This window comes from Rhinatrema bivittatum, chromosome 8, assembly GCF_901001135.1.
Source record: "Rhinatrema bivittatum chromosome 8, aRhiBiv1.1, whole genome shotgun sequence".
NCBI lineage: Eukaryota > Metazoa > Chordata > Amphibia > Gymnophiona > Rhinatrematidae > Rhinatrema > Rhinatrema bivittatum.
The window spans coordinates 68,926,013-68,952,449 of NC_042622.1; the positions used below are offsets into that span (position 1 = coordinate 68,926,013).

Sequence of the window (26,437 nt, forward strand, 5' to 3'; positions counted from 1 at the left end):
TGGCTCATCTGCAAGGGCTACTTCGGCAAGGACCCTTCTCGGATCAGGCAGATCATTTTGTCTTGCGACTTGGCTTTTGAAAGGCAACGCTTGCAGCTGAAAGGGTATTCTGAGCCGGCTATTGCCACCTTGCTGCAGGCTAGGAGGCCTGCTACTTCCCTTTCATATACCAGGTATTTGAGTCCTGGTGTTTGAAGGAAGGACTGGATCAGTTGCAGGTGGACGTTCCCCACATCTTGGCCTTTCTGAAATGGAGTTTGTCAATGGGACTGGTCTATAATTCACTTCAGGTTCAGATGGCAAACTCGGGATGTCTTAAAGGCAAGTTGCGGGAGAGGTCATTGGCCTCTCATCCGGATATAGTTTGCTTTCTGAAGTGGATCAAGCATTTGCAGCCTCTAGTTTGGAAATTGTGTCTGGAGTAGAACCTTACTTAGTTCTACGGCTGCTGTGTGGTCCTCCTTTTGAGCCTTTGCTGGGGGCATCTATGAAGGATCTCACCTTGAAAATGGTTTTTCTAGTGGCAGTTTGTTCGGCCAGACGGATTTCAGAGCTTCAGGCTTTGTCATTTAGAGATCCTTTCTTGAGGATGGCAGATGACAGGGTGACGCTGCATACAGTCCCCTCTTTTTTTACTGAAGGTAGTCTCCTCTTTCCATGTGAACCAGATGGTGGAGCTTCCAGCTTTTTCAAATTGGTTGCAGGAGACAGCGCCTGCAAAAGAACTTTTTATTGGATGTTTGCCGGATTCTGTTGCAATATTCTCAAGATCACAAACAGTTTTCATTGCTCAGATCATCTCTTTGTTCTGTTCAGTGGTGTAAAGAAAGGATGTCAGACGCTGGTTGAAGGAGACAGTTTTTTCAGCCTATCTTTGTAAAGGCCATGCAGCCCCAGTAGGATTGCAAGTGCATTCTACTATGGTGCAAGCAGCCTCCTGGGCAGAGTGTCAGTTGGTGTCACCTCAGGAAATATGTAGAGCTGTGACATGGTCTACACGTCACACTTTCACTAGACATTACTGACGGAATGTTCAGACGAAGGAGGAGTGACGTTTGGTGAGAGGATCTTTTGGGGTCCCACCCAGTTTAGGGGAGCCTTGAGTACATCCCACTTGTCTGGACTGATCTGGGGTATGAATAGGAAAGGGAAATTGGTCCTTACCTGCTAGTTTGCATTCCTGGAATATCACGGATCAGTCCAGAGGCACGTCCCCTTAGTTCTGAAAGACTATTGTAGCTACAATTAGGATCTAATTCAGAGCTTTAATTAGATCCTAATTGTGTGTGTGTGTATGTATATGTATCAAACTGTTCCTTCTAGGCTGAACAGAGAACCCAGGGTTGGAGCCCCCTGAACTGGAGCCCTCACACCTGAACAAGGACCGCTTAGCTCCCTTGGTTCAAGAGATATATATATATATATATATATATATATAACCAAAAAGTTACCAATAAGGGCCCTGACCTCAGCAGTCAGAGTAACAGATAAGTATGAGAAAAATAAGTATGAAAGCTTGTTGGGCAGACTGGATGGGCCATTCGGTCTTCTTCTGCCATCATTTCTATGTTAGTCTTTCAGAACTAATATATATATTAGTCTAGAGGATGTGAATGAAATGAAGACAAGAGGCATGGGGGTGGCATACGGGAATGACAACTACTACCCTTATTCAATAAACATACACACGGTTAATTGACTCCAGCATTTCTCTATGCTTCAATGGCAAGAGGAAATGTGGGAAAAAGGATCTGTATTCACAAATAAGCATGGGAGTAGCTTGCTTGTTACGGCGGTTACTACCCCAAACCATATTAACCTGATACTTCACTTTCAATGCATATCCAAGCAGATCTCTGCTTCAACTGCAGGGGGGAATGAACAAAAGAGCAGTCAGAGTAACAGATAAGTATGAGAAAAATAAGTATGAAAGCTTGTTGGGCAGACTGGATGGGCAATTCGGTCGTCTTCTGCCGTCATTTCTATGTTAGTCTTTCAGAACTAATATATATATTTATCTATATATCTATGCCATTGAAGCATAGAGAAATGTTGGAGTCAATTAACCGTGTGTATGTTTATTGAATAAGGGTAGTAGTTGTCATTCCCGTATGCCACCCCCATGCCTCTTGTCTTCATTTCATTCACATCCTCTAGACTTTATGGATCCACAGTGCTTATACCATGCCCTTTTGAAATCCTTCACAGTTTTGGTCCTCACCACTTCCTCCGGAAGTGCGTTCCAGGCATCCACTCCGTAAAGAAATACGTCCTGACATTGGTTCTGAGTCGTCCTCCCTGGAGTTTTAAATCATGACCCCTGGTTCTGCTGATTTTTTTCCAACTGAAAATGTTTGTTTTTGACTTTGGATCATTAAAACCTTTCAAGTATCTGAAAGACTGTATCATATCACCCCTGTTCCTCCTTTCCTCCAGGGTATACATATTTAGATTTTTCAATCTGTCCTCATAAGTCATTCGATGAAGACCCTCCACCTTTTTGGTCGCCCTTCTCTGGACCACCTCCATCCTTATGAGATTTGGTCTCCAGAACTGAACACAGTACTCCAAGTGAGGTGTCACCAAGGCCTGTACAAGGGGATAATCACTTCCCTTTTCTTACTCGTTATTCCTTTCTCTATGCAGCCCAGCATTCTTCTGGATTTAGCTATCGCCTTCTCACATTGTTTCGTCGACTTCAGATTCAATGCCAAGAAGTGCAGAGTCATGCATATGGGGTGTGGAAATCCAAAAGAAATGATTTCGATGGGGAGAGAAGGGCTGATGTGCACGGAGCGGGAGAGAGACCTTGGGGTGATGTATATATTGAACCAAGGGAGCTAAGCGGCCCTTGTTCAGGTGTGAGGGCTCCAGTTCAGGGGGCTCCAACCCTGGGTTCTCTGTTCAGCCTAGAAGGAACAGTTTGATTCAGTTGGAGAGTTTTTCTTTTACATTGGCTTGGGTACAGGTCAATACTGAAGGGACTGCAGGTGGCACTTTGTTACGTAACAGTACCTGAAAGGTTTTTATTCTCTGTCTCCATGTGCTGGTAGGGATGCAAAAGCCACTTGTCTGGACTGATCTGTGATATTCTAGGAATGAAAATTAGCAGGTAAGAACCAATTTTCCTTTCTTTTACTCCTGCTTTATTCCTTATCCATTAGATCATCTCCCTTTTTTTCTCCCCACCTTCTCTGCTTCTTCACCTCTAGTTCTTCTCATCAGTTCTTTTCCTCATCACCTCGCCTCCACTTTCAGGTCCACTTGTTTTCCCCTCTTCTCCAACATTTGCTTGCTTCTCCTTTCTACCATTAGGGTATTAAGAATCCTTTAGGTACATCCTCTCCTAAGTCCTGATCATCTGCTGGTTGGACGTTAAGGGGCCAATTTGCAAAGAATTTAGGCTCCTATCTTTTGGAGTTAGGCTCCTAAATAAGGCCTTTTGAAAATTATTAGGGTTAATTTAGGTTTCTAATAGTGGTTGGCTATAGGGGAAGAGTTAGAGCAGGGAAAAAAGTTTGGAGCTTAACACTGATTTTCAGAACTGAGCACCTAATTTAGGAGTCTGAATTTAGGTAAATGAATAACATGCCTAAATTTAGGGGCCTAACTTTTACACATCTAAATGTGCGAATTTTTAGCTGAAAACCCGTTTATCTTCATTGGGAAGAGCCGCTACTGCGGTGAGACTGAAAGACCAGGTAGTCTTGGGGACTGTGCTTTTGGGCTTTCCTCCTCCATAAATAATCAGTGGGAGGAGGTTTGAAACTCCCTTTGCCATCGAGTTGTTAACACCACCCCCTTGACCTGATGCTGTCGACCCATGCCTACCTCCTCTCATGTCATCTGCTAGGACCATTTATCCTTGCTGGAAAGAGCTGCTTCTGTGGCGAGTCGAAGAGGGTCACCTCTTGGGGAACCTTTTTGGGAACTCTTTGGGATTGTAATGAGAGGAGAATTAATAGATGTTTTATGGGGTAGGGGTAGATATAATCTAAGAGGAGGCCGCAGGAGAAAAGGGAGAGGGCTCATTCCTATTAATTAAGAGTTATTTGGTTAATTTCAGTTGTGGTACTTGGTTTAATATTGATATTTTGGACAAATCTGAGTTTGGAAGGAGGCCTTTAAGTGCCGCATTGATTAACACTCGCTCAGCTTATAAAAATTGGCTTTCAGTTCACGATATTATCCTAGAGGATAATATTGATATTTTATTTATAACAGGGACGTGGTTTTCAGAGGTCTGTAAAACTCAAATTTGTCCAAATAGATATGAAATGGTCAGTAGCGATAGACAAGGAAAATAGGGAGGGAGAGTAGCTGTAATTTACAGAAATTCTATTCCATTGAAGGTTATATTTACTGACCAAATTCCTGGTTCAGACAGTATCGCTTTCAAATTGGAATTGTCAAAACCTGTGGGTTTTATCTTTGGTATTGTCCCCCAGATTTTGTTGTAGCTCATGGGGAAGAAGTTAGAGAAAACATGTTTGTCTTAGCTACTAAATATTCGCATTTAGTAATTTTAGGGGATTTCAATTTATATAAAGATCCTTTATCTGGTTTTAAATTTTAAGAATTTCTAGATGTTTTATATGTAGGGGGTTTACTTCAAATTATAGTAGGAGCTACTCATGTTAAGAGGCATTTATTAGATCTGATTTTTGGTTCCTATGAAATTCTGCTTATGGGTGATCTGAGATTTAATGGGAATAAAGAGCTGCCCTGGACTGAACACTTTTTGATTAACTTTAGCTTTACACTCTCAAAGAAAGTAGATAGGATAAGACAGGATACAATTCAAGTTTCCTGTAAATGGAGAAATATGATCCTACTATGTTTTATGCTTCAGTGGATGAAAGTGTAGAACTTTGGGGGGGAGGGGAGAGGATGACAAAGATGTTGATTCTTTGTATCAGGGGTGGGTTGGCTTGTTACAATATTAATGGGAAAGGAAGGGGTGAAAATTAAGAAAAAGAAATTAAATGGGAAAAGAAGGGCTGAAAATTAAGAAAAAGAAATTAAATGGGAAAGGAAGGGCTGAAAATTAAGAAAAAGAAATTAAATGGAAGGTTTGAGATTTCTCCATGGTTTACCACAGAACTAGCTGATCTTAAAAGAAAGTGTCATCATCTTGAGAGAAAATGGCATAGAAATGTTAGTTTAAAAGACAGAAAGATTTGGCAAAATGCTAATTCTATGTATTTTAAAGTGATTATTTTAGTGAAAAAAAAAAGATTTTATATGAATAAAATCTCTCTGGTGGCCTATAATCCTAAAGTTATTTATAATACGGTAAAGACAATAGTTGAGAAACCAAGGGAAGGTAAATTGCTGTTTGAGGATAATCCAGATTGGTACTTTCTTGCTAAATTTTTAAAAGAAAAGATAGACCTTTTGGTGAGTCAATTGGATGGAGGGGCTTTATGTTCTGAAGATGTGTGGATAGACATTGATGATGATGATATGAGGACTAAATTAGTCAATTTTGAAACTCTGTCTGTTTTTGAAGTAAAGCAACTGGTTTCTCAGATTAACTCCTCTAATTTTTACTCTGACACCTACCCAGTTTGGCTGCTTAAAGGCTGTTCAGACAAGGTTCTGTCTTGTTTGCAGAAAGTGATTAATAAATCGCTATCCCTAGGCATTGTCCCAGCTCAGTGTAATGCAGCATTAGTTTCCCCTTTGTTAAAAGATTAAAAGTTGGACCCGAGATTATGTAGTAATTGTAGACTATCTCAAATTTACCATTTATTTATTTATTTAAAGCTTTTTTATACCGGCATTCATGATAGAATCACATCATGCCAGTTTACAAGTAACAAGGGGAGTGATAACCTAGAACATTAAAAAAATACACCACTTTATATTCGACTCAAAGGCTCTCTTCTCTTACGTCTCCTCTTTAACCAAACCATCTCCTCTTACTATCCCAGACCACCAAGCTCTCAACAAAGCAAACGAACTAGCCAACTACTTCAAAACAAAAATCACCAACCTTACCCAAGCAATCACATCCAACAGCCTTACCCTAACACACCATCTCACATCCTTGCCGCAACAAACCACAAGCCTGGATTCATTCGAGCTCACTTCTTCACTGGAGATTGAAAACACACTCAAAAAATTCAAACCTTCCTCCCACCCATCAGACCCAATACCAACAAATCTCCTCATCGCCATACCAAACACCATCTCAAAACCAATTGCAGAAATTATCAACACATCCCTTTCTCAAGGTTTAGTTCCTAACCAGTTAAAATTGGAAATACTGAAACCATTACTAAAGAAACCAAATGCTTGCCCATCAGACCCAGCTAATTTTAGACCCATCGCAAACTTACCACTTATTGCCAAACTGATGGAAAAAATTGTCAACAAGCAACTGTCAGATTATTTGGAAGATCATAACATTCTATCCCCAGCTCAATATGGATTCCGAAAACGCCTAAACACCGAATCGCTCTTACTATCTCTCACTGACACAATCCTCGTTAATCTGGAGAATAAACAATCTTACCTGCTCATTCTTCTGGATCTTTCCGCTGCATTTGATACGGTAAAACACTCCACTCTAATAGACCAACTAGCCAACATAGGGATCAAAGGCACAGCCCTTAGATGGTTCCATTCCTTCTTAAGCAACAGATTCTACAAAGTAAGGATAAACAACAAAGAATCGCATCCAATCCTGACAGAGCAAGGAGTCCCACAAGGATCATCACTTTCACCCACCCTCTTCAATATCTACCTCCTCCCTCTCTGCCATCTACTCTCAAACCTTAAGCTTACCCATTACCTCTATGCAGACGACATACAAATCCTCCTTCCGATCACAGAATCCCTTCAAAAAACCATCACGTACTGGAACGAATGCCTACAGCCCATCAAAAACCTACTCTCAAGCCTCAACTTAGTATTAAATGCTAATAAAACCGAAATGCTCATTGTCTCCCAGGATCCATGCACAATCTCTTCCAGCCTTTCTCTACCAAACACAAACAACTCGTTTTCATCTGACGTCAGAGACCTTGGAGCATGGCTTGATAATCATCTAAACCTAAAAAGGTTCGTAAACAATACCACAAAGGACTGCTTTTACAAACTGCAAGTCCTCAAAAAACTTAAAACCCTCCTTCACTTCTCCGACTTCAGGCTAGTACTACAATCCAATATTCTTTCTAAGCTCGACTATTGCAACTCCCTGCTACTAGGTATACCCGCCAACACTATCAAACCATTACAGATGGTTCAGAATTCAGCGGCAAGAATTCTTACTAGCACTAACAAAAAAGATCATATCACCCCAATCCTTCGGAACTTACATTGGCTCCCCATTAAACAAAGGATACTCTATAAGGTACTCACTATCATCCACAAAGCGACAAACAAACTAGCTCCCATCACATTAAGCTCTCAACTCCAACCGCACACTTCCTCCAGACCAATCAGAAGCGCATACAGAGGAACACTGCATGCTCCGCAAATAAAATCATCATTGAGCAAACGAGCGCTATCTTCAGCAGGCCCACACCAGTGGAACACGCTTCCCCCAGATCTTAGACTAGAACCCAGTCATCAAGAATTCAAAAAAAAGACTGAAGACATTTCTCTTCCAACAAGCTTTCCCAGACGCTTAATCTTACTGTGACGGACAGACTTCCTAATTACTAGGTATCCCTTAATTATGGACACTTTATCAAATACTACTTTTAAGAATCTGCAACTGGACAATTATCTTTGAGCTCAAAAATTCACTTTATTTCATATATATATTTGGCATTGCTTATATTTATATTTATTGCTACGTTAAATAGTTAAACTTCTCATATAAAATATTATATTTCTTTATTTATTACCAGTTAAACTATTATTACTTTATTTAGCACTATGTTAAATTGTCAACCAGTTATACTGTTCCATATGTTCTACGGTTCCATGTAAAGCTCCGCTCTCTGTTGAGCAGTTCTTCGTTTTATGTAAACCGGAGTGATTTGTAGTCCCTACAAGAACTTCGGTATATAAAAAGTAAAAATAAATAAATAAATAACATTTAACAGGTGAAGAGAAGCAAGAAAGTTACAATAAAACAGGGGAAGTAGGAACTGGGAGAAGACAAGCCTGAACAGTTTTAGGAGTAAGGGGAAAAAAACAAAAACCAAAAAGGAACAACTATTTTACATAGTGCTGGAATGTAACTTGATGGTTGTTGCAGTCAGTCCGTTAGGTCCATTGGAGGAGTCAGTGAGATTCATTTGTGGCTAAAGTCCTGGAAAAGCTGTAACAAAACAGATTTCAGATGTTTTAGAATCAGCTGAACTTTTAGATACATCTCAGGCTGGTTTTAGAAGAGGTTCTAGTATGGAAACCTTGTTGGTTTCTTTGATGATGCTCTTCCGCTAATTGATAAAGGAGAAGGGGCATTATTGGTTTTGTTGGATCTCTTTCAACATTTGATGTGGTAAACCACCAACTTCTTTTGAGACGCTGTGAATTATTAGGTATTGGTGGTTTTGTTTTGAAGTGGTTGGGAACTTTTTTGACACGGAGAAAACAAGTAGTGGTTTTTCAGGATAATTTTTCTCTAGTGACTGAGATGGGAGTTGGAGTACTAAAGGGCTCCTCTATCTCACCAATACTGTTTAATATTTTTATGAGCAGTATCGATGAAATTATTTGGAAAGCTGAGTATTTACTCCTGGGGTAATTCTGTGCACAAAAACTTAAAATTCTGCATACTTTATGTTGGTCAAAATAACTCAATTTACATGACAGTCTTTAAGTAATGAACCACAGAAAACCAATTATAGAAAGGCTTCAAAATCCTCCTTATATAAATCTATCAATCAAAACACCTCTCCAAAAAAGGAGGAATTATACTTTATCCTTACTACCTCAAGACAAAATCTTTTTGGGAAATTGTATCAGAATAAATGTGCCTTCACAGTTGCCTGGCTCTTGCCCACATAGGGCTGCAACCAGTATCGTGTATATAGCACACAAAGTCACCTCATTTACTCTTTCCCAACTAACTTTTTTATGTTTTAAAACCCCATCACGTGACCCACTACTTTCTAATTTCAAATTTCCCAAAAAAATTTTGTCTTGAGGTAGTAAGGATAAAGTATAATTCCTCCTTTTTTGGAGAGGTGTTTTGATTGATAGTCTTTAAGTAATTACATTTTAAATTAATACAGAAAAAAGTTATTACTTAGATGCAGCTCCCCTAGCCACTTTGCCCTCTCAGGTGCCCAACATCTCCACCTGCCAGTATCTCTCCCCTCCAACTCTAGGCTCAACCTCTTCAACTCTATCGCCACTCCCAGAGTTTGACCCCATTCTCAGTACTGCCCCTCACACAGGCTCCCTCTGTCTGTCTGTCTGTCTCTCTCTCTCATATACACATGGCTCCCTCTCTCTAGTGCACAAACCCACACCCTCATATAGGCTCTCTGTCTCTCGCACGCACACATCCCCCAATACAGCGTCCCTCTTTCTTGCATACACACCTACACAGGCTACCTATGTCTCTCTCTCATAAGAGCATAAGAAATTGCCATACTGGGTCAGACTAAGGGTCCATCAAACCCAGCATCCTGTTTCCAACAGTGACCAATCCAGGCTACAAGTACCTGGCAAGTACCCAAAAACCTAAGTATAACCCACGCTACTGATGCTAGTAATAGCAGTAGCTATTTTCTAAGTCAGCTAATGGACTTCTCCAAGAACTTATCCAAACCTTTTTTTAAACCTAGCTACACTAACTGTACTAACCACATCCCCTGGCAACAAATTCCAGAGTTTAATTATGTGTTGAGAGAAAAAGAATTTTCTCCGATTAGTTTTAAATGTACTACATACCAACTTCATGGAGTGCACCCTAGTTCTTCTATTACCCGAAAGAATAAATAACCGATTCACGTTTACCCGTTCTAGACCTCTCATGATTTTAAAGACCTCTATCATATCCACCCTCAGCCATCTCTTCTCCAAGCTGAACAGCCCTAACCTCTTCAGTCTTTCCTCATAGGGGAGCATTTCCATCCCCTTTATCATTTTGGTCGCCCTTCTCTGTACCTTCTCCATCGCAACTATATCTTTTTTGAGATGCAGCGGCCAGAATTGTACACAGTATTCAAGATGTGGTCTCACCATGGAGCGATACGGAGGCATTATGACATCCGCCGTTTTATTCACCATTCCCTTCCTAATAATTCCTAACATTCTGTTTGCTTTTTTGACTACCATAGCACACTGAGCACATGATTTCAAAATATTATCCACTATGACGCCTAGATCTCTTTCCTGGGCGGTAGCTCCTAATATGGAACCTAACCGTGTAACTATAGCATGGGTTATTTTTCCTTATATGCATCACCTTGCACTTATCCACATTAAATTTCATCTGCCATTTGGATGCCCAATTTTCCAGCCTCACAAGGTCCTCCTGCAATTTATCACAATCCGTTTGTGATTTATATACTCTGAATAAGTCGTATTCCTTTCCAGATCATTTATAAATATAATGAAAAGCATGGGTCCTAGAACAGATCCTTGAGGGCGTCCACTGTATACCCTTTTCCACTGAGAAAATTGTCCATTTAATCCTACTCTCTGTTTCCTGACTTTTAACCAGTTTGTAATCCATGAAAGGACATCACCACCTATCCAATGACTTTTTACTTTTCTTAGAAGCCTTTCATGAGGAACTTTGTCAGATGCCTTCTGAAAATCCAAGTACACTATATATACTGGTTCACCTACATGGTTTTTTTTTTTTAACTTTCTTTATTGAGGTTTTATTGTAACAACGTACAAATGAACAAAACTTTTCCAGGACTAACATCTTGTTCTAACATCATCCCCATCCCCACCCCCTCCAGGACCCATCCCCTTCCCCCAACCCCCATACCCACCTCACCACAAATAGTTAACCGTACAGACATAGCCGTGTCATACCATCCATATCCCACCAGCCAAACTCAATGTAAGGTCCCGCAACTGCATCCTGCTTCTGAAACCGTGTAGGGACCGGACAGTTACATAAACCCTACTTCGAACTGCCACCGCTCCTGGAATGCGTATACTTGTAACCAGTGGTGGTTAAAATAAGACTCCGCCGAACATCCGAAAGAGACCACCAGAGTCTGTTCCATATTGCCGAGCATAAAATCTGTTTCGCCATAGACTGGGTCTGCGCAGTCCAAAGCTCCTGTTGCAACAGCGCCACCAGCCGCTCATGCCACTGACCCGCCGTAGGTCGCTCCGGTGAAATCCAGTGACACATAATGGTCTGTACCGCAATTACTAAGGCTTTTTCCAGAAAAGTCCAATCCGCGTCTGGTAAATCCTGCAGAGAAGCCGTATGCGGCAAGCGAAACAGACATAGTTTTATGTCCTTTGGAATGGAGACAGTCAGTAAAGACTCCAAACGCAACAAGATCTCTGTCCAAAAGAGTTCAATTTGATCACACTCCCAAATCCCATGAAAGAAAGTACCAATTTCCCGCTTACACTTGATACAGGTGGGAGAGTCACATAGTTTCGCTGCATATCTTTGCGACTGAGAAATGTACATACAATGCAAAAGCTTGAAACCCACCTCTTGAAGAATCACATTTTCTGACACTTTAGCGCTTTTTTCTAGGATTTCACCTATTGCATCAGTAGCCAGATAGACATTGGCCACCCTCACCCACTTATTTTGTATCTCCAGTATAGCCAGCTGCACAGGGATTTCCCGCAAGGCTTGAGACAACGAGGAGCAGGAATGCCCTTTATTGGATCGGGGCCCAAAGAACCCCCTTAAACTCTCCCAGCCTGGGGCCAAAGTATAAGTGCCCATCAGGGTGTATATATAATGCCTAACCTGTAAATAAGCGAAAAAATCTTGCTTCGGAATCCCATATACGGACTGCATCTCTTGGAATGTCCACATTATCCCTGTCCCCGGGGCAAATAAATTATAGACATTCTGTATCCCCTTAGCTCGCCACCCTTGGAACACCCCACCCTGTACCCCACTAGGGAGCATAGGATTACCCCAGAGAGTAACATAAGGCGTGGTAATGCCACCTAATTTTAATTGTTGAAGACACAAGAACCTCCATGCCTTCCTCCCTGAAGCAATTAGCATATGTTGATGGTACCCCGTGGGCAATTGTGCCCCAGGCACTTGTATCAACGTTTCCGGATTATAGGGATAAAGCCAGGCTAAAAGAAATTCTCTGGGAGTAAACTTCCCTGTATTCTCTAACCAGTCTTGTACGTGTCGTAATATGCACGCTAAGTTATATACTCTCCAATTGGGACAGGCCAACCCCCCCTGCGCCAGGGTTAACTGCAAGGTCTGCAGGGACAGTCTTGATTTACGGCCCCCCCCATAAATAATTGCGGATCGCCCGACGGATAAGATCAAGATCAGTCTTTTTGATCCACAATGGGAGCTGTTGTAAGACATACAACCAGCGAGGTAATTCCAACATTTTGAGTAATGCAATTTTCCCCTTCAGGGATAACGGTAAAGTACCCCATGTTTTAAGCTTTTTAGACAGATTGGTGAGTAACGGACGAATGTTCACTTCATAGAGGCGATGAACATCTCTAGTGAGAAAAATTCCTAAATATCTCATGGTCTTGTCTACCCAGCGCAGTTTAAACTCCCCTATCCAATTTTCCCGTATGTTCGGGCCCAGCTCCATAGCTTCAGATTTATCTACATTTATTTTTAGCCCTGCAAAAGCCCCAAACAACTGTTGATGTGCCAGAACTCTATCCAATGATGGTTGCGGGGATGTTAAAAACACCAAAACATCATCGGCGAACACTGAAAATTCCTGCCTCCCCCAGACAAACCCTTTTATCAGGACATCCGCCTCAATTTTCCGTAGCAGAAGATCAATGGATAAAATATATAACAGTGGGGACAGGGGGCATCCTTGTCTCGTGCCTCTGAATAAGCGGAAATCCTCAGAAACCTGCCCATTCGCTCTAATCGCAGAGGTTGGTGCGTGATAGAGCATCTGAATGGCCTGGACAATTTCCCCCTCAAAGCCATATCTGTGTAACACTGAAAAAAGATATTCCCAAGAGACCCTATCGAATGCCTTCTCCGAATCAAATCCCACCACCACTGCCTCTACCCCTTGTTTATGGCATTCCTCCATGGCAATGATCAGTTTAGTGACATTGGTACTTATCGCACGCCCTTTAACGAACCCCACCTGATTTGGTGTGATAATATCAGGGAAAACACCTCCCAACCGATCCGCCATAATTTTGGCAAACAATTTTGCTTCGAAGTTAAGAAGAGAGATCGGCCTATATGCCGCTGGGGTAGACAGGTCCTTTCCCGGTTTCTCCAATACCGTAATATAAGCTCTGGTGGTTTCCTCAGGAAAACGACCCCTCCTTTGTGCCTCCCGGTAAAAAGCCAGTAGGTCACTCCCTGCCCTCAAATGCAAACACTTATAGTATTCGGCGGAAAGGCCATCTGGACCTGGGGCTTTGTTAAGCTTACTAGCCCGTATAGCGCTCTGCAATTCTTCAAGCTGGATAGGTCTGTTTAGATATTCCAACTGGTGGGCCGTGATCTTAGGAATAGAAAGGCCAGAGAAAAACTCTTCCTCTTGTAAACGACCCCCCTTCCTGTCCTCCCTATATAACTTCTCATAAAATATGCGAAATTCTGCACATATCTCGTCCCCCGTTACCAGTGGGGTCCCATCTGCCCGTCTCAATTTGTCAATCACCGTGCTGCCCCTCGCTAGCCTAACCATGTTTGCCAAAACCCGGCCCGATTTATTCCCATACCTAAAAAAATTATGCGCGCCTCTCTGCATCCCCCTCCGCGCCCTCTCATGAAGTAAAGTATTGAGCGAGCGCAGTACACCATTATATTGCTCTAACGCCTGAGGAGATTTCAGGAGAGCCAAGCGTTGCTTCGCCTGTCGCAGTTGTTGTTCTAAGAGCACTATACTCTTGCACATCGCTTTGGATTTCGCTATGGTGTAGGACACTATTTCCCCCCTCATGACTGCCTTACTGGTCTCCCAGTACAGCCAGGGGTCAATTTTATGAGCGTTGTTATGGAGTGCAAAGTCGTCCCACTTACTCAATAGGAAGTCCCGAAATTTTTCATCAGTATACAGATGACTCGGAAACCGCCATGACGTGCCTCATCCCCCCCAGCCCTCTCACCGATATCCACCCAGATGATGGCATGGTCTGATATTTCTATAGGACCTATTTTGGCTTGTCCAATGCTGGAAAGTAAACTAGTCGAAATCAACACATAGTCGATTCTAGACATAGTTGCATGCGCCTTCGAAACATGCGTATAGTCCCTCTCAGTCAGATTCAAGGTTCGCCATATATCAATAAGCTGAAGTTCTTCACACATATATGCGACCCCTTTTCCCCTCATATTTTGTGTAGACTGTGCCCTTTGGGACCTGTCCACCTCAGAATCCCTTACACAGTTAAAGTCTCCCAACATCACCACGGGACCGCGAATAATACCCACCAACTCGGCTACTACTCCTTGGAAAAAGGCATGAGTATACACATTCGGAGCATAGATATTGCATACTGTTATATCCATGCCATTGACCTTGCCTATCAGAATAATATATCTGCCCCGCTCATCTGACACCTGTCGTATTAACTCAAACTTAATAGATTTATGTATTAGTATCGCGACTCCTGCCTTCCTCCCCACCGCAGGCACAGCATAGCACTGTCCCACCCAATGTTTTTTTAGTTTCAGACTTTCAGCCATAGACAAGTGGGTCTCCTGAAGTGCTGCGATTCCCACTTGCTGCCGTTGAAGGGCACTCAGTATTTTTTGTCTCTTAATCGGCGTAGAAATACCCCCCACATTCCAGGATATATACCTGATCCGTCCTATCCTGTCGTTAAAGCCGTCTCATACCACCCAGTCCATTGGTGCCATCCACCGGACGGCGGCCTCCCAGCCTGAGCCGCCACCTGGAGAGGTGGTATGCCACTTTCCTGCCTCAGTGTGGTGAAGTGTGTATCATCATCCCCCCCTACCCCCTCCCGAACTCCCTCCCCTCCCCCCAAACCCCCCCCCCCAGGTAAAGAAAAACAAAGGATAAGCCCCACATATAAGTGGGTAAGAGGACCGTGTATGATGCAACCAGGTGTGAGCCAACCCCCGCACCGTTCTAAGCCTCCCGTATCATACCATTATTGAACACATGTAATCCGTCCTGATGAACAGTTGAGAAAAAGATATTTGAGAAAAAGATACAAGGTAGGGAAACATGACACAGCAAAAAAAAAAAAAAAAGAAAAGAAACATGCACCAATGTAACTTAGGTAGTTTTAGCCCCTGCAAGACGTTATTCTGCGGCCCACCCTCAATCCAGATCATACATGGCAGCCCAGCAGAGTCGTAACTGTGCCCCAGCTCTCCGCCTCCAATCCCGCTCCGTCTCGTGCAAGTTTCGCGGGCAGGAGCGCCACTGGGCATCGCTGCACTGCGCAAGCGCTAAGCATGGCATCCGGGGCAGGATCTCAGGTGCCCCTAACATACTTCCAGAAGAAACCTCGCTGCTATCTTGAGTCCCCTCGTGGCCGAGGTACTAATGTCTCTGTGGTGCAACCATCGCAAACAAGTTATAATCCAATAACACTGTACATGCCTCCCAAAGCCGTGGCTTCCCGGCTGGATATGCTCTTCAAAAACTTAATCATAGCTTCCCATTGCTCCTCCATCGGCATACCATAAAGTCGCTGTCAGTCAGTTCCCGGATCAATTACTATGAATCCAAGGCCTTGTCACTTCGCACCGCCATTAGTTTGATGCCACTCCTTCGCCTTATCAGGCATGTCAAAGGTGAACACCTTTCCATCCCGCCACACTTTTAAGACCGCGGGGAACTGTAGTGCAAAACGAACATTGCTGTTATAGAGATCATTGCACAGAGGGCCAAACAGACGCCTCTTCGCCGCCACTCCCGCCGAAAAGTCCTGAAACATCACTACTTTGTGGTCTTTATATCGGAGGTCACGCTTCTTGCGAAAGGCAGTGAGGATCAAAGATCTTTGAGCCCAGTTCATAAATCTGGCAATGACTAAACGCGGGCGGGTTTCTGACTCCCTCCGGGGCCCCAGTCGGTGCGCTCTCTCGACAACCAGCTTTCCCTCCAAACTATCCAAGTTCAGCGCCCCGGGCAGCCAAGTTTCAATTAAGGTCTGTAACTCACCCTCCAGGATCTCTTCGGGTAGGCCCATAAACTTAAGATTATTCCTCCGCGCCCGGTTTTCGAGATCCTCTAATTTGGTGTCCGCCATGCTCACTGCCTGCTCGAGGGCCGTCACCCGGGCCGTAAGGGTTTGCTGGTCCTCCTCGACCGCGGCTATCCGGCCCTCCGCGATCTCAATCCGGTTTCCAATGCCTCCTAACGACTCTTTAATGGTCGCAAAGTTTTCGGCAATCCCCGCGAAATTAGGTTCAAGCGCTTCCACCACGGCCGCCGTCATTCGGGTGATCGCAGCTTCATCAAAGCCAGCGTTTTCAGGCTCTTTCGCGCCGTCGGCCATTTTGGGCTCACTTCCACCACACTTCAGCTTTTCTTTCTCCTTTCGTGGCGGTCTTGCCGACATACCCTTCAGCCTACAAAGCTCCTGGTTGGTGCTTAGAGTCTTCCGCAATCTGTCAAGATCTTCTGGCAGCGCGGAGCCTATCTTTAACACTTCAAATTGTTAGCTTTTAGCTGGCTCACACCCGGAGCTCTGGAGAGCACGTCTCACCAGGCTAGTGCATCACGTGACCTCCACCTACATGTTAACATATTACATGTTAACCCCGTCAAAAAACTGAAGCAGATTTGTGAGGCAAGACTTACCTTGGGTAAAGCCATACTGACTTTGTTCCATTAAACCATGTCTTTCTGTATGTTCTGTGAATTTGATCTTTAGAACACTTTCCACTATTTTTCCTGGCACTGAAGTCAGGCTGACTGGTCTGTAGTATCCCAGATTGCCCCTGGACAGTTCTTCTAAGATGGTATTTTTTAACAATGTCAACGCCTCTTGCACAGTTTTTACCTTTGTAGCTGCTCCTTTCAATTTTTTTCTACAAAGTTAAAAAGTGTGCAAGCGGCGTGGACACTGTTAAAAAATACCATCTTAGAAGCACAGTCCAGATGTATTCCACACATTAAGAAAGGTGGAAGAAAGGCAAAACAATTACCGGCATGGTTAAAAGGTGAGGTGAAGGAGGCTATTTTAGCCAAAAGATCTTCATTCAAAAATTGGAAGAAGGATCCAACAGAAGAAAATAGGATAAAGCATAAGCACTGGCAAGTTAAATGTAAAACATTGATAAGACAGGCTAAGAGAGAATTTGAAAAGAAGTTGGCCCTAGAGGCAAAACTCAGAGTAAAAACTTTAAAAAAAAAAATATCCGAAGCAGAAAGCCTGCGAGGGAGTCAGTTGGACAATTAGATGATCGAGGGGTTAAAGGGGCACTTAGAGAAGATAAGGCCATCGCGGAAAGATTAAATGAGTTCTTTGCTTCGGTGTTTATTGAAGAAAATGTTGGAGAGATACCCGTTCCAGAGAAGATTTTCATGCGTAATGATTCAGATGAACTGAACCAAATCACGGTGAACCTAGAAGATGTGGTAGGCCTGATTGAAGAGTAGTAAATCACCTGGATCGGATGGTATACACCCCAGGGTTCTGAAGGAACTCAAAAATGAAATTTGAGATCTATTAGTAAAAATTTGTAACCTGTCATTAAAATCATCCATTGTACCTGAAGACTGGAGAGTGGCTAATGTAACCCCAATATTTAAAAAGGGCTCACACACCCTTCACACAGGCTCTCTCTCACACATATACACAATCTTTTCACACAGGCTAGCACCCTCACATACACACGATCCCTTTGTCATACACACCAGCTCCCAATCTCTCTCACACATACACACTCCTTCACAATCTCCTCATATAGGCTCCCTCTCTTTGGTACCCGCACTTAAGCACACCCCCCCCCCCCCCCCCCCGGTTCTCTCTCAACCCCTATTTACCCCCCCCTGTTCTCTCTCCCCCTCCCCTCTCTTTCTCCCCCTCCCCTCACACATTCCCTCCCCCTCACCTCACACATTCCCTCCCCCTCACCTCACACACACACACATCTCTCTACCCTCACTCGGGCCTTCATCTTCACCGCAAATGGCGCGTTCCATTCGCGGTATGCCAGGGTCTTCATCTTCACTGCGAATGGCGTGCACTCCGCAGCATGCCGGGGGTCTCCTCTGCCCTTTTCTGCGCAGAATTTGGAAAATTCTGTGCAGGAGGGGAATTTTTCGCAAATTCTGCACTCTGCAGTAGCACAGAATTCCCCCAGAATTCAGGATTGTCCGCATATTTATGCAGATGATCTCCAAATCAAGGGACACTGGGCCATGTCTTTTGGACATGTGAAGAAGTTAACAAGTTTTGGAATGGAATTAAAGGGTTTGGGGGTTTTTTTTTGTTTGGGTTTTTTTTTAGCAAATTCTTGGACAGAATATCTCTTTCCTGCCAGAGGGAGTCTTATTTGTTGACCCCTCATCATTCCAAATTCAAGGTAAAGGTAATAGGCTATTAAAACATAAAGCCTGTCTAATAGGGAAAAAGAGTATTCTCAAGGTGTGGAAAGACAAGGGAGCCCCTTCTTTCTGATGGTGAAAGGAATGTCTTTCACAATTCAATGTTAATGGAATAAACAGCGACTGACTTGACGCGTCAGCGTCATTGGATCTTTTTGGAGGTTTGGGATGCATATCTTCAAGCTTTGCCTAATAAGATCGGAAGTGTAGTGATAAATGATTTGTCCATATAAGTAAGCTTTGAAGTTTTGTTCACTTGAGGAATGAGCTCTATCATGTGTAAGATTATTAGGGTTAATGCTCCAAATTGATGTCGTGCTTTGCTGTATGTTATTTTACTTTATTGCTTGTTTCTAACATGTCTTTCCTCCTGATTGTACTGGTTGTTAGTTGACAAGGGATGGGTTTGGGGATGGGGGGGAAAAACAGAAAATGAAACTATGAAAATGCCTTTGCTGTTTCATATTGTATGTGGCGGGTGTAAGGGTCTCCACATGCTAAATATTGCTGTATTTGTTATTGATTTCTTCACTAAAAATGATTAAACATTAAAATGGTAGAAACTATTATAAAGAACAAAATGACTGTACATGTAGATAGGCATAATTTAGTGGGACAAAGCCAACATGGATTTAGCCAAGGAAAGTCTTGCCTCACCAATCTGGGGCATTTTTTTTTTTTTTAGGGCTTTAATAAACGTGGATAAAGTTAAGCCAGTTGATATAGTTTATCTGGAGTTCCAGAAAGCATTTGACAGAGTCCTTCATGAGACTTCTTAGGAAATTGAAAAGTCATGGGATGGGGGACAGTGTCCTGTTGTGGATTGCCAACCTGTTAAAAGGTAAAAAGCAGAGTATATTTTACATGTGAAAGTATAAAATAGGACTCATCCACTTAAGTCCCGATTTATGTGTAAGTTGGTGTGTTTTATAACATGTGCGCATCAGTGAAATTATCAGTTTTACCATTTAGTCCACCAGTTTCCCCAGAACCTCTCCAGGTCATTGACACCCACCTTGATTCTTCATCGTGAACTCCTCCCAGTTCATTCAAACTACCCACCTAGTCAGTATTACACAATAAACACGATCAATATCATTTAAGCCAGATAATTATCAGGTGCAACAATACATGAGTAAGTTGGAAAAAGTACACATATAAGTGTCTTTCCAAATAGCAACTTGCGCACGTAACTGTTGGTCCCGCTCGGGAATGCCCTTAGATCACCCCTTTATTACACACGTATATGTGCACATGAAATTGAAAATATGTGCATAATTTATACTTTTATAAAATACGGAATTCGTGAGTAGAGACTGTTTATGCATGTATATGATAATTTTTATGTGCATGCCGGTATGAAATTTCACCTTTAAGCCAGCAAGCAGAGAAGTTATCCAGATAAAATTATCTGGATAACTTGAGCCAAATATTCAAAAGCACTTTTCTGGATAAAAATGCGCCAAAGATTCTCTTCTAAAGTTATCTGAGTATTTGCTGCTCAGTAAGCTATTGACTATTATAAAAAATAAACAAACAGCAGGACTTCATCCTTCTCCCTGCCATCTCCCACCAAAGTTTAGGGGGAAAAAAGTAGCAGGCCAAGAGAGCCAATCCCACTTTCTTCCATCCCCTACCTGAATTAAAAATAAATGTAGCTGCCATTTAGACTGCAGCCCAGTGGGAGGAAGTAAAACCTCTTCTCCCGCTGGAGTTCCTCAGCACTTTTTGGAGTGGGAACAGGGGATAGGAATTTGGTGCCCCATAATTTTTTAGTCATGGATATGGGGAGTACTTCTGGTTGCTCTGCCTGCTACTTTGTTTTCTCTTTTGAGTGGAAGGCATACCTACCCACCTTACACTAAACTTCTGCAGGACCGGGCAGTACTCCGCACTCACCCTAAAATTCTTACTTAAGGTAGTTTCGGAGTTTCATCTCAATCAATCCATCATACTACCTACCTTTTTTCCCAGGCCCCATTCCAATCCAGGAGAGCAGGCTCTGCTTACCCTTGACTGCAAACGGGCTCTAGCGTTCTACCTAGACCGTACAGCTGCCCACAGGAAAAGCACTCAATTGTTTATCTCTTTCCATCCTATCAAATTGGGGCAGCCTGTGGGTAAACAGACTGTCTCCTCCTGGTTGGCAGACTACATATCCTTTTGCTATCAGCAAGCAGGATTTCCACTTCAAGACCGTGTTAAAGCACACTCTGTGAGGGCCATGGCGACTTTAGTAGCACACCTACGCTCGGTGCCGCTTCCTGACATTTGCAGGGCTGCCACCTGGAGTTCTCTCCATACCTTTACAGCCCATTATTGCTTAGACAAAGCCGGAAGACAAGATTCCATCTTTGGCCAGTCTGTCTTGTGCAACCTATTTACAACGTAACGTACCAACACCCTTCCGCCTGCCCAGTGAGGTTCAGGATGCCCTCGGCCAAATTTCATCCCAGGCCTAGTGCCTTGCATGCCTGAATACATTTGGTGCATACTAGGACATCCTCAGCTCTGTACTCACCCATATGTGAGGACAACCATCCTGCTTTTCATGAGAGAAAGCAAATGTTGCTTACCTGTAACAGGTGTTCTCACAGAACAGCAGGATGTTAGTCCTCACGAAACCCGTCCGCCGCCCCGCGGTGTTGGGTTCGTAATGTTTTCTTATTTTATTTTCGGCACTACCTGTAGCTTTTTAACAAGACTGAAGGGGGACCCCTGCTGGCTGCAGGGTTAGTGCCATGCTGGGCATGCCCAGTAGGGGCCAGTCAAAGTTCTGGAAACTTTGACAGAAGTGTTCCGTGATTGGGCTCCATCCTGTGATGGATTTGGGGTGCTGCTTGCCTGTTGCATTTATTTTTAATTTAGGTGAGGGGTGGGAAAGAGGAGGATTGGCCCACTCAGCTGGCTACCTTTTTTAAAATTTGGATGGACTCTACTCAGCCCGTTAGGTTTTGGGGGGGTTTTTTTGTAATAATCCAGGTAATTTTAGGAGTGCAGTTTTTCTGACCAGAGTTAGCCGGATAACTTGATCCTGCTAGTGCTAAATATTAGCACTAGCCAGATAAACTTAAGCCATGCCCCCAAAACGCCCTCGCACCACCTCTTGTCTTATTCAGCTAAATTTTAACCCAGTAATCACTAACTCAGTTAAAATTTCATTGCTTGGTGGGGCAGGAAATGTAAACCCTGGTTTATCCCGCTAATCTGGGGAGTTAGCAGAACAAACCACTTTGAATATCAATCTCATTCTCCTAGTTTTGCATTTAATATTAATTTCCAATTTCTTAGGATGGTGGAGAGAATGACTTAAAAAGCCACAGTCGCACTAATAGTGGCATCAGCACTGCAAGTGGAGGAAGCACTGAACCAACCACGCCAGACAGTGAGAGACCAGCACAGGCACTGCTCAGGGATTATGGTAGGTGCAAAATTCTAAGAAAAGCGTTTAACTTTGCGTCTGTGTTAAAGATGTGGGGTTTTTTTTCTATAATTACACAATCTGTATTTTTAGGAAATCCATTTCACAATGACAGTCTCTGTCTAAAATTGAAACCATTAGGTTAATCTAGTACAAGTGCTGCTGACTTATTGTTCATATCTGCAGAGTAGTGGAAACAGGGTACATACAGATCTTTCTTCAGCTGAATTTACTGACAATTTGCTGATGCCACTTGACATTAATTAATGCAAGATACAGAAAACACACATACTGAGCTTCATATGAAGACAAGTTGAATCACTAATAACATTGATGGGTGATTTGACTGTTACAGAATCATGGAACATGTTTCCAGTGAATCACCAATCACATTGATGGGTGATATGACTGTCTCAGAATCACGAAATATATTTCCAGAGCTTTCTTTTAAGAGACAGTGGTCCCTTCTGACTTCACGTGATAGCTCCTGCATTAATTCGGTGGTACAGCATGCCCCAGTTTCCTTTTTTCCATTAGCATCAAAGAACTTATTTGTCAATACTGTATTTCCCCAGAGCTCCACTATTAGCTGATGTTTGCTGCTGAAAGTGTGCTCTGATGCTTTATTTTACTCTTTTAAACTCCTAGTTAGAATTTTCTGTGTTTTCAAGTTTTCTTCAGTTTTTCTACACCTCTGTCAGTAGGCCTGTTTTAAGAACATAAGATGTGTCTTCTGGGTCAGACTGCAGGTCCATTGAGGCAGCATTCTGATTCGGACAGTGGCCAATTTGGGTTACTAGCAATTATCTGATAAATTCCAAAGACTAAACCCAATTTGTTGTTGCTTACTCCCAGGGATAAGCATGTTGCTCACTTCCAGGATCTTTATTAGCCAGGTAGACTTGGCTTTTGCAAGAGTATCTGGTTAATAATTGATTATAAACTTTTCCTCCAGAAACCTGTCCAAACTGCTTGTAAACCTAGCTATGCTAGAAGCGTTGATCATATCCTCCTGCAACAAATTCCACAAATTGATTGTGCATTGGGCGAAAAAAATAATTTCTCTGTTTTAAATATGCTACTTGTTAGTTTATGGAGAGTACTGTTAGAAAGGTAAATAACCATTCCCTATATACCTGTTCCATCACAGTCATGATTTTGAAAACCTCTATCATATCCCCTCTGTCTCCTCTTCTCCAAGCTGAGGGGAGCCAGCCATTCCATCCCCTTTATCATTTTTGTTGCCTTTCTCTGTACCTTTTGTAGTTCCATTATATCTTTTTTTGAGATGGAGAGATCTGAACTGTACACAGTATTCAGGGTTCAATCACACCATGGATCAATACAGAAGCTTTGATAATCATAATTCTCACAGGACAAGCAGGATGGTTGTCCTCACAAATGGGTGACATCGAGGATGGAGCCCAACCACGGAAAACTTCTGTCAAAGTTTCCAGAACTTTGACTGGCCCCTACTGGGCATGCCCAGCACGGCACTAACCCTGCAGCCAGCAGGGGTCTCCCTTCAGTCTTCTTTTTTCCGCGCAGCAGTAGCCACGCGGTGAAAGAGCTCTTAACCACGTTCCTGACAGGAATATAGAATTTATTATTCTGAAGAAAATTTGCCCCTCAGGGGTCTCCCTTCGTTGAATTTTTTCGTCTGCGGAACTCCGGTAAGTTTTTGCCGTTGTTTCATCGACTTTCGTCGACTTGGCCCTCGGGGCCCGTTAGCAGTCAACAGTCACGCGGCTAAATTTTTGGCCTTCCGCCATGGCATCGGGTTTCCGACGGTGCCCGGACTGGACCCAGACTATGTCTATCACAGACCCTCATGGAGTCTGTGTTTTATGCTTGGGTAGTGAGCATGATGTCCTGACTTGCACCAAATGTGCCTTAATGACACCAAAAGGTCGCAAAGCAAGAATGGAGAAGATGGGGCTCCTCTTCCATGTTCGCACCCCAACGCCATCGATTGCATCGACGTCATCGGAACCGGCACCGTCGAAGTCTTCCTACCATTGACAGCCCTCCGGTGACCGTCCGCCATCGACACCTTCTCGGCCATCGACTCCTGTCCCTTCCCCCGATCATCGAGGAGATAGGAAGGAGAAACATCGCCATCGACATCATAAGTCTCGGCCCGTCGAGGAATCGACGTCATCGACCTCTGTACCGACCGAGCCTCCGCAGAAAAAGCCTCGATCAGAGTTGGCACCGTCCACTTCTGTTTCGCAGGCACCGAGGCAACCCTCACCCCTTCGGGGTTTGGGAGCCGCGATTCCACCGGTGACGGTGGTCCCTCCGGCTCAGCCTCAGCCTCCCTCTCCCGTTGAGCCGGGTCTAGTTACTCCTGGTCTCTGGGCAGAACTGGACCGGCTGGTCCAGGAGGCCATCGATAAAGCGATGCAACGGTTCCAGCCTCCCCCGGCACCGACTCCGGCACCGAGAGCGGAACCGGCCACCGAGCCGATTGCGGCTGCACTGGCACCGCTGTTACACCGGATGGAGGCACTAATGACAGCCCTTCCACCGGTGATACCTATGTCACCGACACCGGCAAGACCGCTCTCACCGACAGATATTTCCTCGGGTGGAGAAACACCGTATCGGATCCCACCTTCGGGTATAGTTCCGTCGGTTCCAGGGCGTCCCTCGCCACTGATCTATCCCTCGGCACCAATACGCCCCTCTGCTCCACCGATGTTTCCGATGCCGGCATCGATTCCATCGAGACCGACACCGGTTCCTTCGATGCCGACCCCGGCACCGATCCCGACATCGATTCCATCGAGGGTTTTCTCGATGCCCCCGGTGGCTCCTTCCAATTTCTCGGAGCCTCAACCAGGGCCTTCAGGTGTTCAACCCCCTAGTGGTCGTAAAGTTCACCAACCTGATCCTTATGACACTTGGGGTGATGATACCTCCTCTGATACTGATGATTTGCCTTCACCTCCCTCTCCCGCAGGGAGTAGAAAGCGTTCTCCCCCTGAGGACCTCTCTTTCATAAATTTTGTGAAGGAAATGTCAGAGTTGGTGCCTTTCCAGCTCCAATCTGAACAAGATGACAGGCACCAGATGATGGAATTACTCCAGTTCCTGGATGCCCCTAAAATTATAACATCTATACCAATCCATCAGGTTTTCCTAGATCTTCTAAAGAAGAATTGGGAATCCCCTGGATCTATTGCTCCAGTTAATAAGAAAGCTGACACTACATATCTTGTACAGTCAGCTCCTGGTTTTCAAAAACCACAATTGGACCATCGTTCTGTAGTCGTAGAATCAGCTCAAAAGAAAGCTAAACGACTAAAACCCCACTCTTCTATGCCTCCTACCAAGGAAAACAAATTCCTAGATAGCATAGGTAGAAAAGTATATCAAGGAGCTATGCTGATCTCCAGAATAGCTTCCTATCAGCTGTACATGACCCAATACAATAGGGTCATTCTCAAACAAATACAGGACTATTCAGATTCCTTGCCAGAACAGTTCCAGCCACAGCTCCAATCCCTCCTAGCTAAGGGATTTGAAGCTGGGAAACATGAAATTAGAACATCTTATGATGTATTTGATGCTTCCACGAGACTTTCTGCTACAGCAATCTCTGCTAGACGCTGGGCTTGGCTCAAGTCATCTGATCTGCGTCCAGAAGTTCAAGACAGGCTATCTGATTTGCCTTGTCTTGGGGATAATCTCTTTGGTGAGCAGATTCAGCAAATTGTTGCTGAACTTAAGGATCATCACGAAACCCTTAAACAACTCTCCTCCATTCCTCCTGAGGTACCTTCTAAACAGTCGTTTAGAAAAGACTCCAAGAAGCCTTTCATTCGGCCCAGGAAATATTATCCCCCTTCATCTATGCCTAGGCCTGCACGGTCTTATCATAAGACTCAGTCTCGCCAGACTCGAAAGCAAAAACCTGCAGCAGCTCCACCTCCGGGCCCTGCAGCAGGTTTTTGACTTCGACTTAGAGAGCACATACCAGACCCCTCTTCCAGCCATACCAGTGGGAGGTCGACTATGCCACTTCCTGGACAGATGGCATCAGATCACCACAGATCAGTGGGTATTAGCAATCATTGCACAGGGTTACCATCTCAACTTCCTGACTCTCCCTTCCGACTCCCCACCCCTGCAGGTGTGGAGTCTCACGGATCACTCGGTTCTTTTAGAGCAGGAGGCTTCTCTTCTCCTACAGTCAAACACTATAGAACCCGTTCCTCTCTTTCAACAAGGACAGGGGTTCTATTCCAGGTACTTCCTGATCCCAAAAAAGTCAGGGGGACTTCGTCCCATCCTGGACCTAAGGGCCCTCAACAAGTACCTCCACAAGGAGAAGTTCAAAATGGTGACCCTAGGCTCGTTGCTCCCTCTGCTACAAAGAGGGGAC

The 26,437-nt window shown here is 43.8% G+C and overlaps 1 protein-coding gene across 6 annotated transcripts in view; it reads left to right on the top strand.

The window, feature by feature from the left end:
* The window catches only part of RALGAPB (Ral GTPase activating protein non-catalytic beta subunit), a 392,859-nt gene that overhangs the window by 212,805 nt on the left and 153,617 nt on the right, over window positions 1–26,437 (top strand). For all 6 annotated transcript variants that reach the window (XM_029614592.1, XM_029614596.1, XM_029614594.1 and 3 more), the window contains one exon: window positions 21,918–22,047. In XM_029614592.1, coding sequence (XP_029470452.1) covers window positions 21,918–22,047 — 130 coding nt within the window. The remainder of the gene's footprint in view (window positions 1–21,917; window positions 22,048–26,437) is intronic.